Below are 17,500 nucleotides of genomic sequence, written 5' to 3'. Positions count from 1 at the left end.
GTTATGCTTATATGTACGTGTGTGTGCATGTGTGTGTATGTGTGCGTGCATATGTTTTCCATATACTGAATAAGTAGACGCCTACATTTTGACAGTGTAATTACGTTCAAGACTAGACTTAAAGGAATATTCCAGATTTTTTCAACCCAAAATGAAAACAATGACACACTCATGTCGGTGCCTCAGGCCAGTAAGGAGAGTTTAGGGACAGAGGATCCAGTGGATCTTCAATATCAGCCTTCTTGACTCCGTTCAAAGTGTCTGATGTGGTAGATTAAGTTGAAAAACTGCCCAGGGCCCGCTTACGTCCAGGCACCGTGACACACATCTGATCCGCAGAGTGCTCTAGGTGATACTGAATCTGCCATCTCTTTATCTAATGCTGGTTTGTAAACACTTTATATTCATAAGTCTTCCATTCCCAAAGCTTATAAGAAGAGCCTGGAAGATGCCATTCATTCTGACACTTCAGGACATTTTAGTCGAATTCTGGTTTCTCTGGCGCAGGTACGTTCTAACCTCGCATGGGTTTCTTTAGGTTTTGCTGTATGTTTTTATGTGCAAGCCAAGTAACTGACACCGTCCCTCAGGGAGCACGCGACGAAGGACCAGCTAATGTGGCCAGAGTTGCAGAAGACGCCCAAGTGAGTGAGAGACCTCCCCAAACAACACATCTCAAAGTCTAATGTAACTGAGGAGTGTTTTTTGTTGGCAAAGAGAGAAGTAGCTTAAAATGTTTTGTGAAACTGGCCTCGTGAGTTTAGCTAATGATGAGGTTAACAAAACTCATCTTTAAAGAAAAAAAGAAAACCTGTTTTCACGTTTGATTCTTAAAGGACGACTTCATCTGGAGGTCATATGAAGAATGATAGCTGTTGTGTTTTGTTCATGTAGTCTTTGTAGTCTATGTAATTTGCATAGTACTAACAAGATGAATATTTTTCATTTGGTGTAAGCAGAATAAGTATGTCTGCGTGAATACCCTGAACCTGAAGTGAGGTCACTAGTTCTTGATGAGTAGTGGCTTTGAGGAGCACAGTCATGGATGGGTCTCACACATCTCATCCCCTTTGGCAGACTCTGGCGGATGCATGCAATGCTGACTCTGATGAGATGATCGATAAGTTCATGAGTGTTCTGTGTGCCCGGAGTTTCCCTCACCTGAGGAGAGGTAACACCAACATGCAGCCACTCACTGTTTGGTCTCCATTTCCAGAACATTATGTGATGGTTTTGGTCTAGATAAGAATAAACACTTGACCCAAATCAACCCCATCAGGAGTGTTCATGGAAGCTACGTCCTTTGGATTTGTTACCACCTGTCCTATGTTTTGACAACATGTTGCCCTCATGCCAGTGGTTGCTAACAGGATTTCGAGCCAGGGAGTTGAAAAGCCTGTCGAGTTTTTTCATCTCTTGTTAGATAAAATCATATACAAACGTCTCAGAGATGCACTGGCACGCAAGAGTTCACTCCTGGAATGTTTCCCATAGTGCTCCAGGAGTTTGTTAAGCGTACCAACAAGGACATTGAACAGATCATCAAGAAGGAGCTGTCTGGAGATGTTAAGAATGTGATGTATGCCATCGGTAAGCAGCTCTGCAGCCAGTGCTTTCAGGATCTAACTGTGGTACTACCGCTTCCCACCACCAGTTGTTGAAAAAGTCAGTGCATCCCAGTAATCAAAGTGCTTTGTTTGCTTTAGTACAGAGCGTGAAGAACCAGCCTTCTTACTTTGCTGACCGTCTGTACAAAGCCATGAAGGTATGCCCTCAGCTCCCTCTGTGTCAGCTAGACACTCCTTGTTTCCATGTTAGTAGTACATGAGGTCTGTTCCTAAATGGAGCAGTGCCCCATAGAATAAGACACCAAAGAGGAAGACGTCATACAACAAGGCAGATGAGTTATCAAAGTAGCCTTATTCCAAATAGCTCCAGAGTTACCGAGTTACATTATCAGTTCATTATCATGGCCTTTGTAAGTTGAACTTGGTGTGGTAGGCCAGGAGAAGTATGACACGTTGTTTTGAATCTTCCAGAACTGGACCATAACCGATTGTCCAGACCTTAGCCCATTGACCAGAGTCCAAATCCTTCCCTTTTTTATAAGTTGTAGCAATTTATTGAACAGTTACTGGTTAGCTTCTGTATCATTATAATTGCCCGTATGACGTATGTGAACATATGTAGTTGTTTGAGGTCCTTGGTCCTGAGCTGATTTGTCCCCTGTGGTCGGTGTTGTCCCCTGTCCCGTCTGTTCCCTCCCCAGGGCCTGGGAACTGATGACAGAGCCCTGATCCGCATCATGGTGTCCCGCTCCGAGATCGACCTCTTTAACATCCGAAAGGAGTTCAAGGATACGCACGATGCCTCCCTCCACGAGTTCATCCAGGTAGAGACTCTCGTCGTAAGTGTCCTCCCGGCGTCCATCGATGTCCCCGTTCCCGTCACACTCACTCGGCTGCACACATGAACAAAGTAGTAGTGTGTGGCAGGGCAGTCATGGCCTGGCGGTAGGGAACTGGTCTTGTGACCGGAGGGTCGTGGGTTCGATTCCCAGACCTGAGGCCATGACTGAGGTGCCCCTGAGCAAGGCCCTTAACCCTCAATTGCTCACTTGTATAAAAATGAGTTAAAATGTAAGTCACTCTGGATAAGGGCGTCTGCCAAATGCCATAAATGTAAATGTAATAGTGTGTCCCCGAGACCAACTTCACGTGTCACCGTCATGGTGTGTCTCTGTGAGCACCGCTTTGTAGGTTAGGTTGGGGCCTCAGGCCCCGGGCCCCTGCGGGTGTGCTCTCTGCTCAGCTGTTCAGGAATTTCCCCTGCACCCAACTTCCTCTTCCGCTGCACAGTTTGGTGCAGAGCATTGAGGCAGGAAGTGCTCTATAGCAGGTCTACACTGGGTCCCCAAGCAGAACTTCGCTTCAAGATAAATCCTACCCTACCACACACTCTATGCTGAACTCTTCATATAATCTATGCTGTGTGTGTTTATTGTCATTTTAAATGGTAGTCTGTGCTGCTAAAGTGTAATGGTTTGCATATTTGAAGGCGTTGAAAATGTATGAACAGAGGCCTTCAGGTCAATCACGTATCATTTTTTATTTTAATATATGTTTTTCTTTAAATAAATCAAGATTAACTTTATGACTGACACCAGAAAGCTGATAATATTCCATAATACTGTAATCCAGGTGTAATACAGGCCACTTATATAGAACAAAGATGTTCATTTGAATACATAATCAACATCATGCACTCATAACAAAATGCTGACTCAAATACACTCAAATACAAAATACAAATGCACTTTCTTTTGCACAGCTTAATCACGTTTGTTCATAAAAGCAAAAAATACTGTATATGTGTACAGATTGTATTTGGTGTGAATTACCTGTTGTGTGTTGGTTATGTTACTCTAAGTGTTATATTGTGCTTTGATTGAGTGTAATAGTGTTACTAAAATTTGTCTTCAGAAACAATACCATTTTTTTGTATTGCAAAAAAGATCCCTTTCTGGAATCTGCCTTCACTGGTTTTTGTTGTGTTTGTAGGGAGATACATCAGGTGACTACCGTAAGACCCTTCTAATTCTCTGTGGTGGTGAGGATTAGGACCCCTGCTGTGACCCCTGCCCTCTTTATCTAAGGGTCACATGTTGCAATTGCCCTGCACTGCTGCCACTGCCGCTACCAAACCATATGCCAAAGCTGATGACCTATGACCTATGACCTATGACCTTTTCACCACCAAGCCACACTCAGCCACAGACACTGTGCATCATGAAAGGTTTTTTGTTTGTTGTTTTTTTACAGTTTTGTTTACTGCTAATATGCAAGTTAGTGAATTTGCTTGGCTTTGAAAATTAGCCTATGACTGCTGTCTTCAGCAGTTCAACTCAAACATAACTGGGATTAAAGTGAGAAAGCCTGAAAATCAATGGACTATCTTTGAAAATAAAATCCTGTCTCTGCTCGTCTCAGATTTCATCATTTTTCACTGTTGACAAAATGCTCTGAAGAACTCTGCTCTGCTCTTCACTGAAAGCAGCCCTAGCAAAATGAGTTTTTAAAAAATACCAATAAAGAGTTACCAATATTGCATATATACAGTATATGTAAATACTCCTTAGCTACACCAATTTGGAAAAAAATTGCATTTGAGTTCCCCAAAACTCACATATGCTGTGGGTTTTGTGAGGCTTAATTTAACAGCGATTTCATTGTGTTTTTCATAAGTGCAATAATGCACACACTGTGTAGTGGTGGGGGGGGGGGGGGGGGGGTTGCTATCTGCACTTGTTAAGAGAAGCTGAACAGTGCATTTCAATCACTACCTCTATTTACATTAGCACCTGACACAGAGGAAGCAGAATGCACTGCTTGGACCAGAGGAAATTCCCTGTTGCAATTCATCTTTTTTATTATGCTTATTTCTTATTTCTAAAGTAGAGCAAACACCTTGTGTTATATATCATAAGTCCCTCAGTGCAAAGGTCCTGTCTGCAGGGAGGACGAGTGGGAAAGATATTTCTTGGCATTCACGTTATTAGCATGCATAACCACACTGCTTCACAACCACATTCTACCAAAGACACCCTTCACCATTGATACATGAAACCTCTGTATCTCCATCAATGTGTGCTTGAATGCACGTGTGTGTGTGTGTGTGTGTGTGTGTGTGTGTGTGTGTGTGTGTGTGTGTGTGTGTGTGTGCGTGTGTGCATGTATGTATGTATGCATGTATGCAGCTGTTGTCAGGCCATCTTTGAGTTAAAAGAGGAAAGAAGAAAAAAAGTTGTGAAGCTAGGAAATCCCCAGCGCCGCTCCAACATCCCAGACGAGGTTTATTATACTGCAGCAGCAATAGCTGCTCTGATCTCAGAACATTAGCCCCCGGGTGATGGGGCCACACTCGCGTCTGCATTCTGATCTCAGAACAGCAGCCACCAGGCGGTGGGGCCGCACTCCCAGCTGTACTTGCGTCTGCAAGCACATCACACACAGAGCAGAGGGCAGGACAGGCGTGTAGGAGGCGTCTGCAGCTCTAGTGTGAGAACGCTGGTACAGCATTCAGTGTCGCAGAGAGCAAAAGAAAATCCGCACATGACATTTTTAAACATGCAATAACAGGTAGGTCTGCATGCTCCTATATATACATTAAGGAAAACTGGGATTAAAAATACACTGGATGTAAAGCTGTATAACAATGTAAATGTTAAATGTAAATGTGCAGAATAGCACATGTATATTTTAAAACCTTGTGGTTGGAGAAGCAGTGTTTTAAAGTGTATATTGTCTGTGGGTCTTATTTCATGTCCTTTCTTTCACTGACCTTTCATTTGATTCCATGCACTGGAACAGAAAAAATGCTGGAATTAATATTTACTGCTGTAGAAGACTAGCAAGCAATTGTGCTGTCCATCAGCACAGTTCTCCCACTCTGGAGACTATTAAAGATGTGTGTTGTGTGGGAACACTTAACTAGGCAGGCTCTTGGACCCGTATCATACCCCCTTTGAGCTGAAAATATCAGGGCCTTTCAGTGTGTGGGAATTCCCCCTTCTGTTAAAGAACACAGCTAACACTTCCCCCTGTGCCACCACTTTCCTTAAAAAATACCACACGGACACAAGCATCATGACTGGGTGAGTCTGTACATGCTACGACTTTAGTTGAAACAGTGTGAAGGTTTTTTTTTTTTTCTAAAATGTGTTATTAATTCATGGAGATGCAATTAGGCCTTGGTTGACATAGACTTTTGCAGTTTTTGTGTTGAATATTTATTTTATTTTATGGTACAAATGATCGACTTGCCCTGAAAGCCACAGTAAAACAAAGCAATGAAAAATGTAGTCATGATTAGTTTTACACATTTGACAAAATTGAATGTCATATATTTTTACACCACTGCATGTGACTTCATTCACATGATTCTATTCAGAGCCACAGCACAGAATTTCATTCAGTGTGGAAGAAAGGCATTTTTAACATACTGAATTAGCTTATCATCAATGTGCATTAGTTGGTCTCGCTCTACTACAAACTACTGCAGTAAGTCCCTGTGACTTGTGCCTGTGTTTGTGCTCTTTGCTAGTAATTATGCTCCCATATCAGCAAGGAGTGGTTTACAGCTTACAGCCTTCTAACACCATACTGGTAGTCACTGTAACATAAAACTAGTTTTAAACAGTTTACTGTTATTTTAAAAAGAAAAACCATAGCATGTTTTCAAAATATATAATTCACATGGGTATAATAATCCATAAATCCATATTATGCATTTGGAAAATCTTATTTTTGTATTTCCACAAGATGTCACTATTTATATTCCTAATATATGAGTTAACAAACAATAGAGCATTAGTCATTATAATGACATTGTAATGTACTGTATCCAAAGGGCTCTAATGTACTGTGTTAAAAATAAAACACGCACTCGCAGATACACACACACACACACAAGTAGACAAACAGACTGCTTCCATAGTCAATGGTCATCAGCCACCGAGCCCTTTCCCATTTAAGTTGACTTTAAACTGTAAGAATAAAATTTAGTAAATAAAAAAAATCAGGGAAGTGAAGAATTTGAAAGAGATGAAAGTTTACAGGAGTTCTTTAATAGTTGGCACTTTTAGAGCATTGTCTCTGTAAAAACAGCTCATACACTCAGGTTATCAAAACAATATGTATATACTATTTTGATCTTTTTTACATTATTATCACACAATTCACATCATTCTATATAGTCAAAGTAATGGATTATGCCTGTTATTTTGGGAACTGTGTCTTAACTTATGATTTAGGCTTGTTGAACAGAACATCATCTTAATTCTAAAACAGCATGACCAAATTTATCATACGATATGATACAGATTACCAGATTGTGCATTAACAATAAATAGCCTATACTTTACACATTTGAATCACTTCAGAATTACTTCATACTATGTTTTTGCTTTTTCATATCAGCATTTGTACATTCTGTAGCAATTTGAACATCCCACTATGTCAAGTTTAATCTAAAACAGGCTTTGTAGTTCACAGGATTTCCAAAGACAAACAGGACGCTTGGGCGTCCTTCATTTGCTGTGCAAACAGAACGCTTCTCCTCTATCCCAAACACTCTGTTGTCCACACCACTGTGCACACCGCTGCTTTTCTTTTCAGCATCTTTTCAACATTTTCATATCTCTGATGTTGTTCCTGGGATCTGCTGGATCCATTCTCCTCCGTTTGGGGGTCCCCTAGTGCTCCGATTACTATGGGAACCACTACTACCGTCACCTCTCTATTCTAGCTATCTATTCTCTATTCTGTTAGTCCTATTTTCTCGATATTTCTTGAGCTCCTTGTTTCTGATGTTCCACACACACACACACACACACACACACACGTATGTATGTACTATATACTTTATGATGTTATTAACGATGAGTGGTGTTATTAACACATCTACTTTTTGATGTGCTCTGTTATTTTCCTAATCTAAACTGTTCCAGAATCACTTTGCTTGCACATCTGATGAAGGAACGCCGTGTACTTTGTGTACCTCTGTGTAAACCTCACTGCTATTTTGAATCTCTCTCTCTCTCTCTCTCTCTCTCTCTCTCTCTCTCTCTCTCTCTCTCTCTCTCTCTCTCTCTTCTCTCTCTCTCTCTCTCTCTCTCTCTCTCTCTCTCCTCTCTCTCTCTCTCTCTCTCTCTCTCTCTCTCTCTCGCTCTCTCTCTCTCTCTCTCTCTCTCTCTCTCTCTCTCCTCTCTCTCTCTCTCTCTCTCTCTCTCTCTCTCTCTCTCTCTCTCTCTCTCTCTCTCTCTCTCTTTAAACGTACAAGTGCACGCCTGGGTTTTGTTTCTTTAAAAATGATAATAAGCCGGAAAGAGTGGCTCGTTATTGGGCCGCTGACCCGTCAACCACAGCTGTTTACATCAGCGTTACACGGAATTTCCCCGGTTACACCACTTCCGCACACTTCTGCCCGATCGAGGACTCATCTTTATCTGAGAGATAACCAACGAGGTAGAAATTAGTACATTAATAATATGTTCTCTTGTGTGGTCAATTTTGTACACACGCCAGAATGTCCTTTTCTTTTCAGACTCGGTGTATCCGTGGGTTAAAACGACCGTTAATACGGCACTGTTTTAACTAGCTAGTTAAGCTAGCACGGGAGCTCGCGAGCTGTCTCTTCTGCTGGCCTGGTAAACACATCACCTGTTGTTAGCCGGATGCTAAGCTAACTCGCCCGTTACCGTGTGGCTGACGGTCGCGTTTCGTTGGCCTGTCGGTCCTTGTATGTGTACGCACCTATTTGACTTTGTGCTCACTGCCGAAGAGAGGTTGGGTTCAAAGCGAGGAAACGTGTCAGCGGCTGTACAAATGTGTTCTAGGGGGTTTACGTTGTCATGATGTCAGATAATAGGCTAGCCAGCTAGCCGTTACACTCTCTCTGAGGCAGGTAGGTAACAGCCACCTGGCTAACCCGCTCGGTGCCTTGGCTAACTAGCCAGTATTATTTTCTTACGGCACAGTTATTAGCGCTAATAAGTTAAGATATCGCGTATCTCTAAGATCATGGAAAGGAAAGTGAAACGACCTAGCCAAGCACGACCTAGCCGTAGAGAGCTCGACAATTAGCTCCTATATATATATAAATATTGTTCACTTCATCTTTCCTTTTGTCTGCTCATACTTGTGGGTTTTCACTCCTTTTCTACCGAGTGACAAATCTTGCTATATGTATAAGTAACGTGGCTACGGTAATTAGGTGATCTTGGTTTGTAACGTTAAATGGAATATTTTCAGTTTCGCATTTTTAATAATAATAATAATAATAATAATAATAAACGTCGTTCATCCCTTTTGTTTTCGTTATCCTATAAGTCTTGACCATTCAAATCAACATCTCCTAAAATAACCAAACAGAAATCCCCGCCACTGGATTATTCAAATAGTTATTTTTGAATTGTAAATGGCCTGTTGCGAGTCGTTAGTTTGTCATATACCGTAAACTCGTTCATGTTCTTTTGAATGCTTGACAGTGTATTTTTGTTGTTGTTGTTGTTGTCGTTGTCATCATTCTGGTAAGCAGCTGTACTGAATGAGCCTGTGTCTTGTTTCACTACAGAGAGGCATGTCTGGTAAGTGAGTAGACAGTTATGGACAGTAAGGGGCCATATAGGATCTATGACCCAGGTGGGAACGAGAGTCAGACCAAAGAGGACACCATTAGCTACCAGCAGCTCCTGGAGGAGAACTCTGTCCTGAGAGAACGAATGAAAGGCCTGAAGAGTCTGGGTGAGTCTCCCACTTTTGTGATCCTGTTGTGTGTTATTACACACTAGTAATGCCAGACTGTGTTCCTGCAGGGTCACAGAACCACCTTAATCGTAGGCTATTAATAAGATGGATGAATATGTAAATTCTGGTGAAACTTTGCAGTACTCTGGTTATCCAGGGTTTGAATTGGGCTCTCCCAGGGATGATCTGGCACAGGGTTACAACACCCTGAGAGAGAATTCACACCAGCCTAGTCGCACCATTCTCAGAAACATCTGGGAGCACATATGCCTTCATTTGATTGGCCAGAAATAATCTGTTTGTTTACACGCATCATTATTGAATATGGATGTCTTAAGTGGAATCATGTGATTAAGGCAGGTTGAAATGGCAGGGCCAGAATGTGGCTTTTCCTGATTGCATGTTTTGGCATGACTCACTGATGGGAAACGCATCTCAGTGTGACGGTATGCCCAGCATGTGACATAAAGGCACATCGTGAGCTGTTTGCTCAGGTAGTTGTCGTCAGCCGAGTCCATTATCGTCCTTCGTCAACAGGAGACCTTCTGGAGGAGTCCCAGACAGAGGCATCTAAACTTCGCAAGCGTGTGGAGGAGCTGGTCAGGGACAACGAAGCTCTCAAATCCTCCACCTCTGGCTTCAGCTCCAGTGTGTGTGTGGGCACACCTGCTCAGACAGATACACAAGGTAAGCTTACCTTTCAAGTGACTGTAGATGGGGCAACCAGTTGAACATTAAATCATGTGGATCTAATACAGATATAATGCTGAACTCTACCACGTCAAATTACATCATGTGGATCTATCAATGTGACATGTTAACATGTGGTTTTAGGCTATGAAATGATATTAATATTATTTTATATTAATAACACAACTGTTATGAGTGAGTACTTTCCATTATGCTTCTACTTATTTATTAATCTTAAGGCACATTAAAGCAATAACTACTGTGAATTGTTTAGTAACTACATATTAGTATATAACTACATACTGCAAAGTACGTGGTTATGAGTCTGAGGGTCTGGGGCCACTGTGGGCAGTGTCAGGTGTCATTGTTTTGACATGCCCAAGCAGTGCCGAGGTGACAGCTGTTCTTTTACTGCTGTGCTTGTTGGTGACTGTTACGATGGCTGTTTGGTCTCGTCAGGTCCTAGAAAGCATCATGGACACCCGGCTTCGGTCAGACCTGAAGGCTTGACCACAAGAGCCGTGCAAGCTGAAACCACGGTGAGAACGCAGTGGACGAATGTGTACAAATGTGTAGCTGCTGTCATGCGAGTCGCCTCTCGGCGCTGTTGTACCGCAGCGATGGGAAGATCCAGCAGACACGACCCGAGGGTGTTGTAACCCTGTGCATTCTTGTGTGTTGAAGGAGACCTCCTTCCAGTTAGAACCTGGTAACATGGAGGACAAGGCCATTACCGAAAATCAAACGGTAAGATTTCAGGATGTTTGGAAATCCTGTGTTCAGAATTCAGAGGCTCAAAACGTGAAAGAGCACGCGGTGTTCTTTCCTGTGTACCTAAACATGAGAAAAGATGAAGTGGTGGTGTGGCTGGGCTGATCTGGGCTGGAGGACCTCCTCCACGTGCTGCACTTCCCAGCTGCTGTGACTCAGTGGGTCTGTACCCTGCACACTCAGCCTTGACTCATGAGGGAAACTCCAGGATGTACTTGAAGCAGGAACACAGATGACTTGGACAATTGCAATCGCAGGAATTTTTTTGTTGGAGACACTTATCAGCAGAACTCGCTTATGTATTTATTAGCTTGTTTTGTAATTGTGTTGATGTCATTTCAGTCATCTATAGGAACTCTGATTTAGTATGTTCACAGAGTTACAGCAAGGCTGTTTTAGAAGGCAAGGGAGGACTATTGGCTTATTTAATATATGTAAATGAAAGGAAGTTGTCTAAAATAAACAGGTAAATAACAGGATGGACATAAAATAAATAAATAAAATAAATTTTTGTAATTACACAAAAATTTGGTCAGGCCAAACTGAAAAAAGTGGCAGTGATTCTGTTGAAAATCTCTTTGATTTGTGTGTGAATAGCCCAAAGGAATAACCTACATGTGCTAATATTATGAAACTATCGAGCTGTTAACATCTGACCCAGCGTAACCCTTTAGTTTTCTTGAGAACATGCAGAGGTTGATGTTTACTTTGGTTTTGTATAAAGTAAGAGGAGGAACTGGGTTTCTGGAGGCGGTTGATGAGAGGAGGCCAGTTATAGTCACTGTTGCTGATGTTTGTGTAGGAGAACCTGGAACTAGCAAGTCAGCTGCAGAGACTGGAGAGTTCGTTCAGCGTGTTTGCAGAGGAGTCCAACCCCAACCAGCTCCTGGCCCACCTGGGCCGCATGGCCGTGGAGTTCCACCACCTGTCCTCCAAGGTGCAGAAGAACGAGCAGAGGACGTCGCTGCTGCAGGTGAGGTAGACGGGGGGGGCTTACCTGGTCTGGGTGGGGCTTGGCGCTGTGCATGTGGGTGGAGTGTGTAGGAGGGGTTGCTGGTGGAGTAACAGGCTTGCTATGCTGCCCCTTATAGACACTCTGTGAGCAGCTGAGGCAGGAAAACGGTGAGTTACGTAAGAAGATGGAGGACGACCTTCAGTATCGAAACCGGGACCTGGAGCAGCTGAGGTAGGAGAGGGACCTGTGGGCACGTTCTTGTCTTCACACTGCCTGTTCATTGAGAGGTTAAACCCTGACACCCCCATCATGTCCTGGAAGGCGTGGTGTTCTTCCCCTTCTCTGACTGGTCGTTTGGAAAGGGGGTGGCACTGTGTATTTCCCTCTGTAGTGGAAGGGTAGGGCCTTTCCACGCAGGAGTGCTTTCTTGCTTGTGCCATGCTCTGAATGATTGTGTCACAGCCAGATAGCCCTCTGTACTGCTAAATCTGGACTCTCAGTTTCAATTTTTGTGTGCTGTGGGCGTGTGTGCTGTGGGTGTGTGTGTGTGTGTGTGCGCTCAATCAAACAGGCAGGAGAACCTTAAGCTGAGGGAACTGGTGAATGGCAGGGCGGGCCCTGTAGTCTCCAGTGAGCCGGCCGAGTCCAAAGAGGATGTGCCGAAAGAGGAACCAGCCAAAGCCAAACTGGAGATGTGTGTGACTCAGCAGGTATGCGGCCCTGACCTCACCTGTCCCCTCCACCCACACCATGGCTGCTCACGAGAATCCCATCAGGAAATCTTTAACTAGTGCTTTGCATTTACTCTCCCTCCCCTGTAACTGAGGGGGGAAAAAGTCTTGGGTGTTTTCTGGTGTGTGTGTGTGTGTGTGTGTGTTATTTATTTTTTTAACTGGTGATGAGGTCAATGATCTTAGAGTAAACAGAGAATGAGGGTGATGAGTCAGTGTGCTCATACAGTCCCTCCCAGAGCACTAGCTCTAGTGTGTTGAATGGCAGTGCAGTGCACATTAAAAGAAGCATCTGAACCTGATTCCTGGAGGCCAAGTTTCTAATAACATGAAAACGTGTGTGTGTGTAAAGTGAAATGACTCCTGTAGTCTGTAGTGGTATGGTGCTCGTTTCACACCAGTGATGTGCAACCCAGATGACGTTTCACATTATGTGTGTTGAGTCTAGTGTGTGTCACAGTCTGCTTTCTTTTGGACAGCGCTTCACATGGGGATTAGTGGCACACTTCTGTTTAATGTCTGTTTCAACTTGTCGCTGCTTGTGTTCTGATGACAACATGCAAACTAATTCAGTGATTGAGATGTTGGGAATTCTATGAGATACACGACATTGTGCATCTCAACAAAAAGGCAAGTTTTATTATAAATAGTTCTTGTTTTAAAAGGAGTGTGTGTATATGTGTGTGTGTGTCTATGTGTGTGTCCACAGACCGGCAAGGCTGCAGAGAAGACTCCATCTAAGGTGCTGGAGCCCGAGGTGTATGAGAAGAAGATCAGACTCCTGGAGAAGCAGAGGAGAGATGTGAGGAGAAGTTTGTAGTCTCAGCGCAGTGCTGGCGTGTGTGCTGGCGTGTGTTCTGCCGTGTATGCTGGCGTGTGTTCTTTCTGATGCTTGGCGTGTGACTGCCGCTTTTCCTCCCAGGTGCTGGAGGTCAACAAGCAGTGGGATGTCCAGTGGAACGCCATGAAGACGCAGTTTGAGCAGAAGGTACCGGCCCCACCTCCCCCTAACCCCGCCTCCTTAACCTCCAACCCTCTGTCTGACCTCGTGACCTTTGCACCCAGCCGTCCTCGTTTGCTCACCGTGACCTGCGTGTGCTTGCTGATTCATTTTAACTGAGAAGATGGAGTGGAGCTGCGGTGGGCCGCTGAGTGGCGGCCTGCGTCAGCGCGGCCCTGCGTGATAACCTGAGGTGCTGCCCATGTGGCGTGGCTGCAGGGCTTTGGCGTGAGTGCCTGCCAGGCGGTGGAAAGGCTGGTGAGGCAGGAGAATGGAAAAGCAGATCACCGCTCTACAGCTCGTAGACCACAGCGGCCCCTCCGTCACACCGGTGCAAAAATCCCCTCACCAAGGCTTCCTGCTGCTGCCTCTCTCTCTCTCTCTCTCTCTCTCTCTCTCTCTCTCTCTCTCTCTCACACACACACACACTCTCTTTGCCCCTCCCACCACACATCCTTTCTCACCACTCCGCTCGTTGCACACAGCAATGGAACAAAAACACACATGACCTATTATTGCTTTCATGTCTTGCCCGTGTCATTAAGTTGTTTATTACCATTGTTCAGTAAGTGAGGTTGTGGTGGCAGGGTGCCCAGGCTGTTGGTTGGTGTGTGGCTGTGCTTTCAGGCAGCAGGGGCCTCCCTGGAGAACTCTGCCTTGCTATGGTGCTTCAGGAATGAAACTGGAGACGCCTGCCATAACCCATTGTTCTTTTCTGCAGACCTTTTTAAAATGTATAAAAACAAACATGCCTGTCTGGTTTAACAGTTTGTATCAAGCTGGAAGATTTCACTTAATTACAGCAGGCATGTCAGCTGTAGTGACCTGTCCATGCCACTGAATTAGTGCACCAGGATGGATGTTCCACCATTCATTTGTGTTCATGCATGTATCTGTGTTGGGGGTCTGTGTGTGTGTGTGTGTGTGTGTGTGTGTATATGACTGTGTTGGTGTGTGTGTCCAGATCACAGACCTGCGGCAGCGTCTGGCGGACTCCCAGAAGGCCGTGCTGGAGCTGGAAACCGAGCGGGAACAGAGGCAGAGAGATTATGATAAGAAACTGCTGTTGGCCAAATCCAAGATTGACAACGTGCAGGTAATTTGTGGCTCCGCCTAAAACCGCGCCTGGACCGGCCAATGACGTTGTGCAGCATGTTGTGAACCATTGGCATTGCATGGTTAAAGAAGGGCCTGTATTTCATCATAGTTTTGAGTAGCCTGATTGTCAGCTGATAGTCCCCCTCCTATAGCTACAGGCCACAGGCACTCAGAGATCACTGTAGCCTACACCACTGCTCTTTATTCACTGAAACGGCAGAACTGTGTAGTCTTGTTGTCTAGAGTTGTATCTTCACTCCTCTGAGTTGAAGTTGAGGGTCTCCCAAAGGATGTTGCTTACGTCAAGCACCAGTGGCTGTGTCGTTGTTTTAACGTTAGATCGTCTTTAATGAGGGACAAACTCTGGTTGATGGATTGTTTTTGATTGTTGCATTTGAATTTACCACAAACAGACCTGCAGTTGTTAATGAGTCTTGTCCTAGATAGAAATATTCCACCCTCTGTAAAAGTAAAATGTCTGGTAGTTTGGTGAGACACCAGTCTCAAAGACTCCTCACACACGAGAGGCCTGAGGACCATACTGCTCTAGCACCCAGCCAGAACCACAAACAACAGCTTTCATTCAGATGGCCATCAATGGTGCTGGCTTTGAGCACTCCACGTTACACTTGGATAGCTTACCTTCCAGGCGCTAGCACAGGTTCCGCTAGCTAGCTTAGCATCTAGTTGCTATCGAAGGTTCCATTAGCTATCTTAGCTTCCAGCCGCTAGCTTAGGTTCCACTAGCTAACTTGGCTTAGTTGTTCACTAGGTTGTGAGAAGACTGCTCAAACGTGAACACTCAATTTTTTACTCCAGTGATACTCAACCTAGTAATTGCATAGAGGGACACAACCTTTTAACCAAGATTAGGACCTACCCAGTTTTCACCAAAAGGAGATCACTGTACACCTACAGAAGATATCGAATCCCTGTATCTGACCTCAGAAACCCGACATGACTCAAAACAGCTAATATGTTGACCTTTGGCCCAGCGTTACATTAAAGCAGACTTTGACTTAGAATTTCAGTTTTTCTTTGGAGTTACACAAAATATGTAATATGAGTCTGTGTTTGTATGCTCTGTTTCATCTGGTCTGGTCTCTGTTTGCCTGTTGGCTCCATTTGAATGGGGATTTTTGAGTGGAAAGATTTGACTTCTGTACACAATTAGTACAACTCAATTCAGTTTTATATCCGTAGATATTACCACAAATTTTCTTTACATAGCTCTGAGCTCAGACCCCATGGAGGAAGCTAGAGGTGACAGTGGTGAAGAAAAACTCCGAGTTGTAATTAGGAGAAAAAACATTGAGAGGAACCAGGACTCAAAAGAGGAACCATCTTGCCAGGAAAATAAAGCATACAGGGCTTTGAGCCCCAGGGCACAGGCTGTGTGTAGGCTACCAACTACAGAGCTGTATGTGAAGGAAACGAGTTCAGTGTTGTCAAACCCTCACATGTTCCTGCAAACATAATGGTGTGGAGTCTCAAAAATCCTTGCAAGCTTGCACTTGTGCCTCCCTCTCTGTCCCCTGTGACCACCACCTTAGAAAATATCAGGTTGGTTGTATTTTTGACGTATTGAAAGATTTAAAATCAGTAGCGTGGTCTATAGTGGCACATGTTCCTTGGTAGATCTTGGTAAATGTTTGCTGATAATCTTCTATTACCATTTTTACTTAAGAGGCATACCCTTTACATTTTTTACAAAAGTGATTAAACTAGTAATGAACAACTTGTATGTGAATTTCATCTTTGGTACACGAATCTATTGCTCATGTGAACATTACAGAGAACTATTTTGTTTTCCCAAAGCAAATGCTGTGCCGGTTGGAACCTTCCCAGATCCTCCTGTGGTCAGCACCTTCAGATGGCCTTTGTGGTTGAAAAGTCCTGGGGAGATTTTTACATTTCTTTTTTGTCCAGAAGACATTGGGCTCCTGTGTTCTGTGGCGTAAGCACCTCTGAGGTGTGTGCAGCAGCGCCTACAGGGCGGAGGCTGGTATAGCAGCAGGTGACCCGCCCTGCCTGTTCCTGCGTGGTATGCTGGCTGGCGTGGAGGCAGAGCTGGATGAGGTTCAGACTCCGCCCAGTTGAGCTGTCAATCTCTGCAGGCTGTTTTAGGGAATAGGAGCTTCCAGGCTGCGTGAGGATTTGAGGTCAGGGAACAGATTTTTAAAGCTGTTTCCTAAGAGTGTTTTTGAGCCAAATTCCAGTTATACCATTGGCCAGTGTGGATGAAGACATCTCCTCTGCCTCCACTGATGATGGAGCTTTCAGCTGTGCAGGGCTCTGCTGGGACTGTTTCCTGACATACTGAATTTTGACACAGGTGTCTATTTTGGTACATGAGTCTGTACAGGATAGCTTCCATAAGAAAACCAAGACCACACACAGTGAAGCACAGTTTCCAACACATGTTTCAAAACTGCTGTTGCTCTGTTGGAACATGGATGAAAGCTTGTTGCATAATAGCATTCCCTTGCTCACAAATGCAGACATTCATTTTCGCTGACGCTACACAGCATTACTAAGGTGTGTCTGTGTGTGTGTGTCCGTGTGTCTGTGTGTGTGTGTGCGTGTGTGCGTGCGCGCGTGTGTGTCCTCAGGGGGAGAAGGAGTGCCTGACGTCAGAGACGTGTGACCTGAAGCAGAAGGTTCGCTACCTGCAGGACCAGCTGTTGCCCCTCACCAAGCAGCGGGAGTACCAGGAGAAGGAGATTCAGAGACTGAACCGGGTGAGTGCTTCAGTGACCCGGCCCCGCACACCCCTCCCTCTCTCTCCACCTCTCCCCCTCTCTCTCTCCTTCTCTCCCTTTCTCCCCCCCTCTCCCATTCTCTCTCCTTCCTCTCCACTTCTATTTCTTTGTCTTCCTCTCCCACTTTCTCCCTCTCTCTTTGTCTCTCTCTTCCTCTCCCACTTTCTCCCTCTCTCTCTTTGTCTCTC

At 44.4% G+C, this 17,500-nt stretch overlaps 2 protein-coding genes across 11 annotated transcripts in view; both read left to right on the top strand.

The window, feature by feature from the left end:
- anxa6 (annexin A6) overlaps positions 1–3,982 on the top strand; it is a 16,610-nt gene extending 12,628 nt beyond the window's left edge. For 2 of the 3 annotated variants that reach the window (XM_077006161.1, XM_077006163.1), the window contains 7 exons: positions 428–507; positions 591–644; positions 1,078–1,171; positions 1,495–1,590; positions 1,707–1,765; positions 2,270–2,407; positions 3,561–3,982. In XM_077006161.1, the coding sequence (XP_076862276.1) occupies positions 428–507; positions 591–644; positions 1,078–1,171; positions 1,495–1,590; positions 1,707–1,765; positions 2,270–2,407; positions 3,561–3,620 (581 nt within the window). In that variant the 3' untranslated portion in view covers positions 3,621–3,982. The remainder of the gene's footprint in view (positions 1–427; positions 508–590; positions 645–1,077; positions 1,172–1,494; positions 1,591–1,706; positions 1,766–2,269; positions 2,408–3,560) is intronic. The other variant, XM_077006162.1, reaches the window with a different exon arrangement.
- Positions 3,983–4,981: 999 nt separating this feature from the next.
- The window catches only part of tnip1 (TNFAIP3 interacting protein 1), a 17,473-nt gene continuing 4,954 nt past the window's right edge, over positions 4,982–17,500 (top strand). For 5 of the 8 annotated variants that reach the window (XM_077006158.1, XM_077006157.1, XM_077006153.1 and 2 more), the window contains exons 1-12: positions 7,866–8,024; positions 9,133–9,302; positions 9,843–9,992; positions 10,455–10,534; positions 10,680–10,742; positions 11,569–11,739; positions 11,858–11,952; positions 12,293–12,431; positions 13,162–13,254; positions 13,375–13,440; positions 14,417–14,548; positions 17,163–17,291. In XM_077006158.1, coding sequence (XP_076862273.1) covers positions 9,164–9,302; positions 9,843–9,992; positions 10,455–10,534; positions 10,680–10,742; positions 11,569–11,739; positions 11,858–11,952; positions 12,293–12,431; positions 13,162–13,254; positions 13,375–13,440; positions 14,417–14,548; positions 17,163–17,291 — 1,257 coding nt within the window. In that variant the 5' untranslated portion in view covers positions 7,866–8,024; positions 9,133–9,163. Of the gene's footprint in view, positions 5,139–5,529; positions 5,654–7,865; positions 8,025–8,236; positions 8,464–9,132; positions 9,303–9,842; positions 9,993–10,454; positions 10,535–10,679; positions 10,743–11,568; positions 11,740–11,857; positions 11,953–12,292; positions 12,432–13,161; positions 13,255–13,374; positions 13,441–14,416; positions 14,549–17,162; positions 17,292–17,500 lie in introns of those variants that run through there. The other 3 variants (XM_077006150.1, XM_077006151.1, XM_077006152.1) reach the window with 3 other exon arrangements.

This window comes from Brachyhypopomus gauderio, chromosome 5, assembly GCF_052324685.1.
Source record: "Brachyhypopomus gauderio isolate BG-103 chromosome 5, BGAUD_0.2, whole genome shotgun sequence".
In the NCBI taxonomy this organism is placed as follows: domain Eukaryota; kingdom Metazoa; phylum Chordata; class Actinopteri; order Gymnotiformes; family Hypopomidae; genus Brachyhypopomus; species Brachyhypopomus gauderio.
Note: the sequence above shows the minus strand (reverse complement) of the source record. Positions and strands in the feature narration are given on the sequence as shown.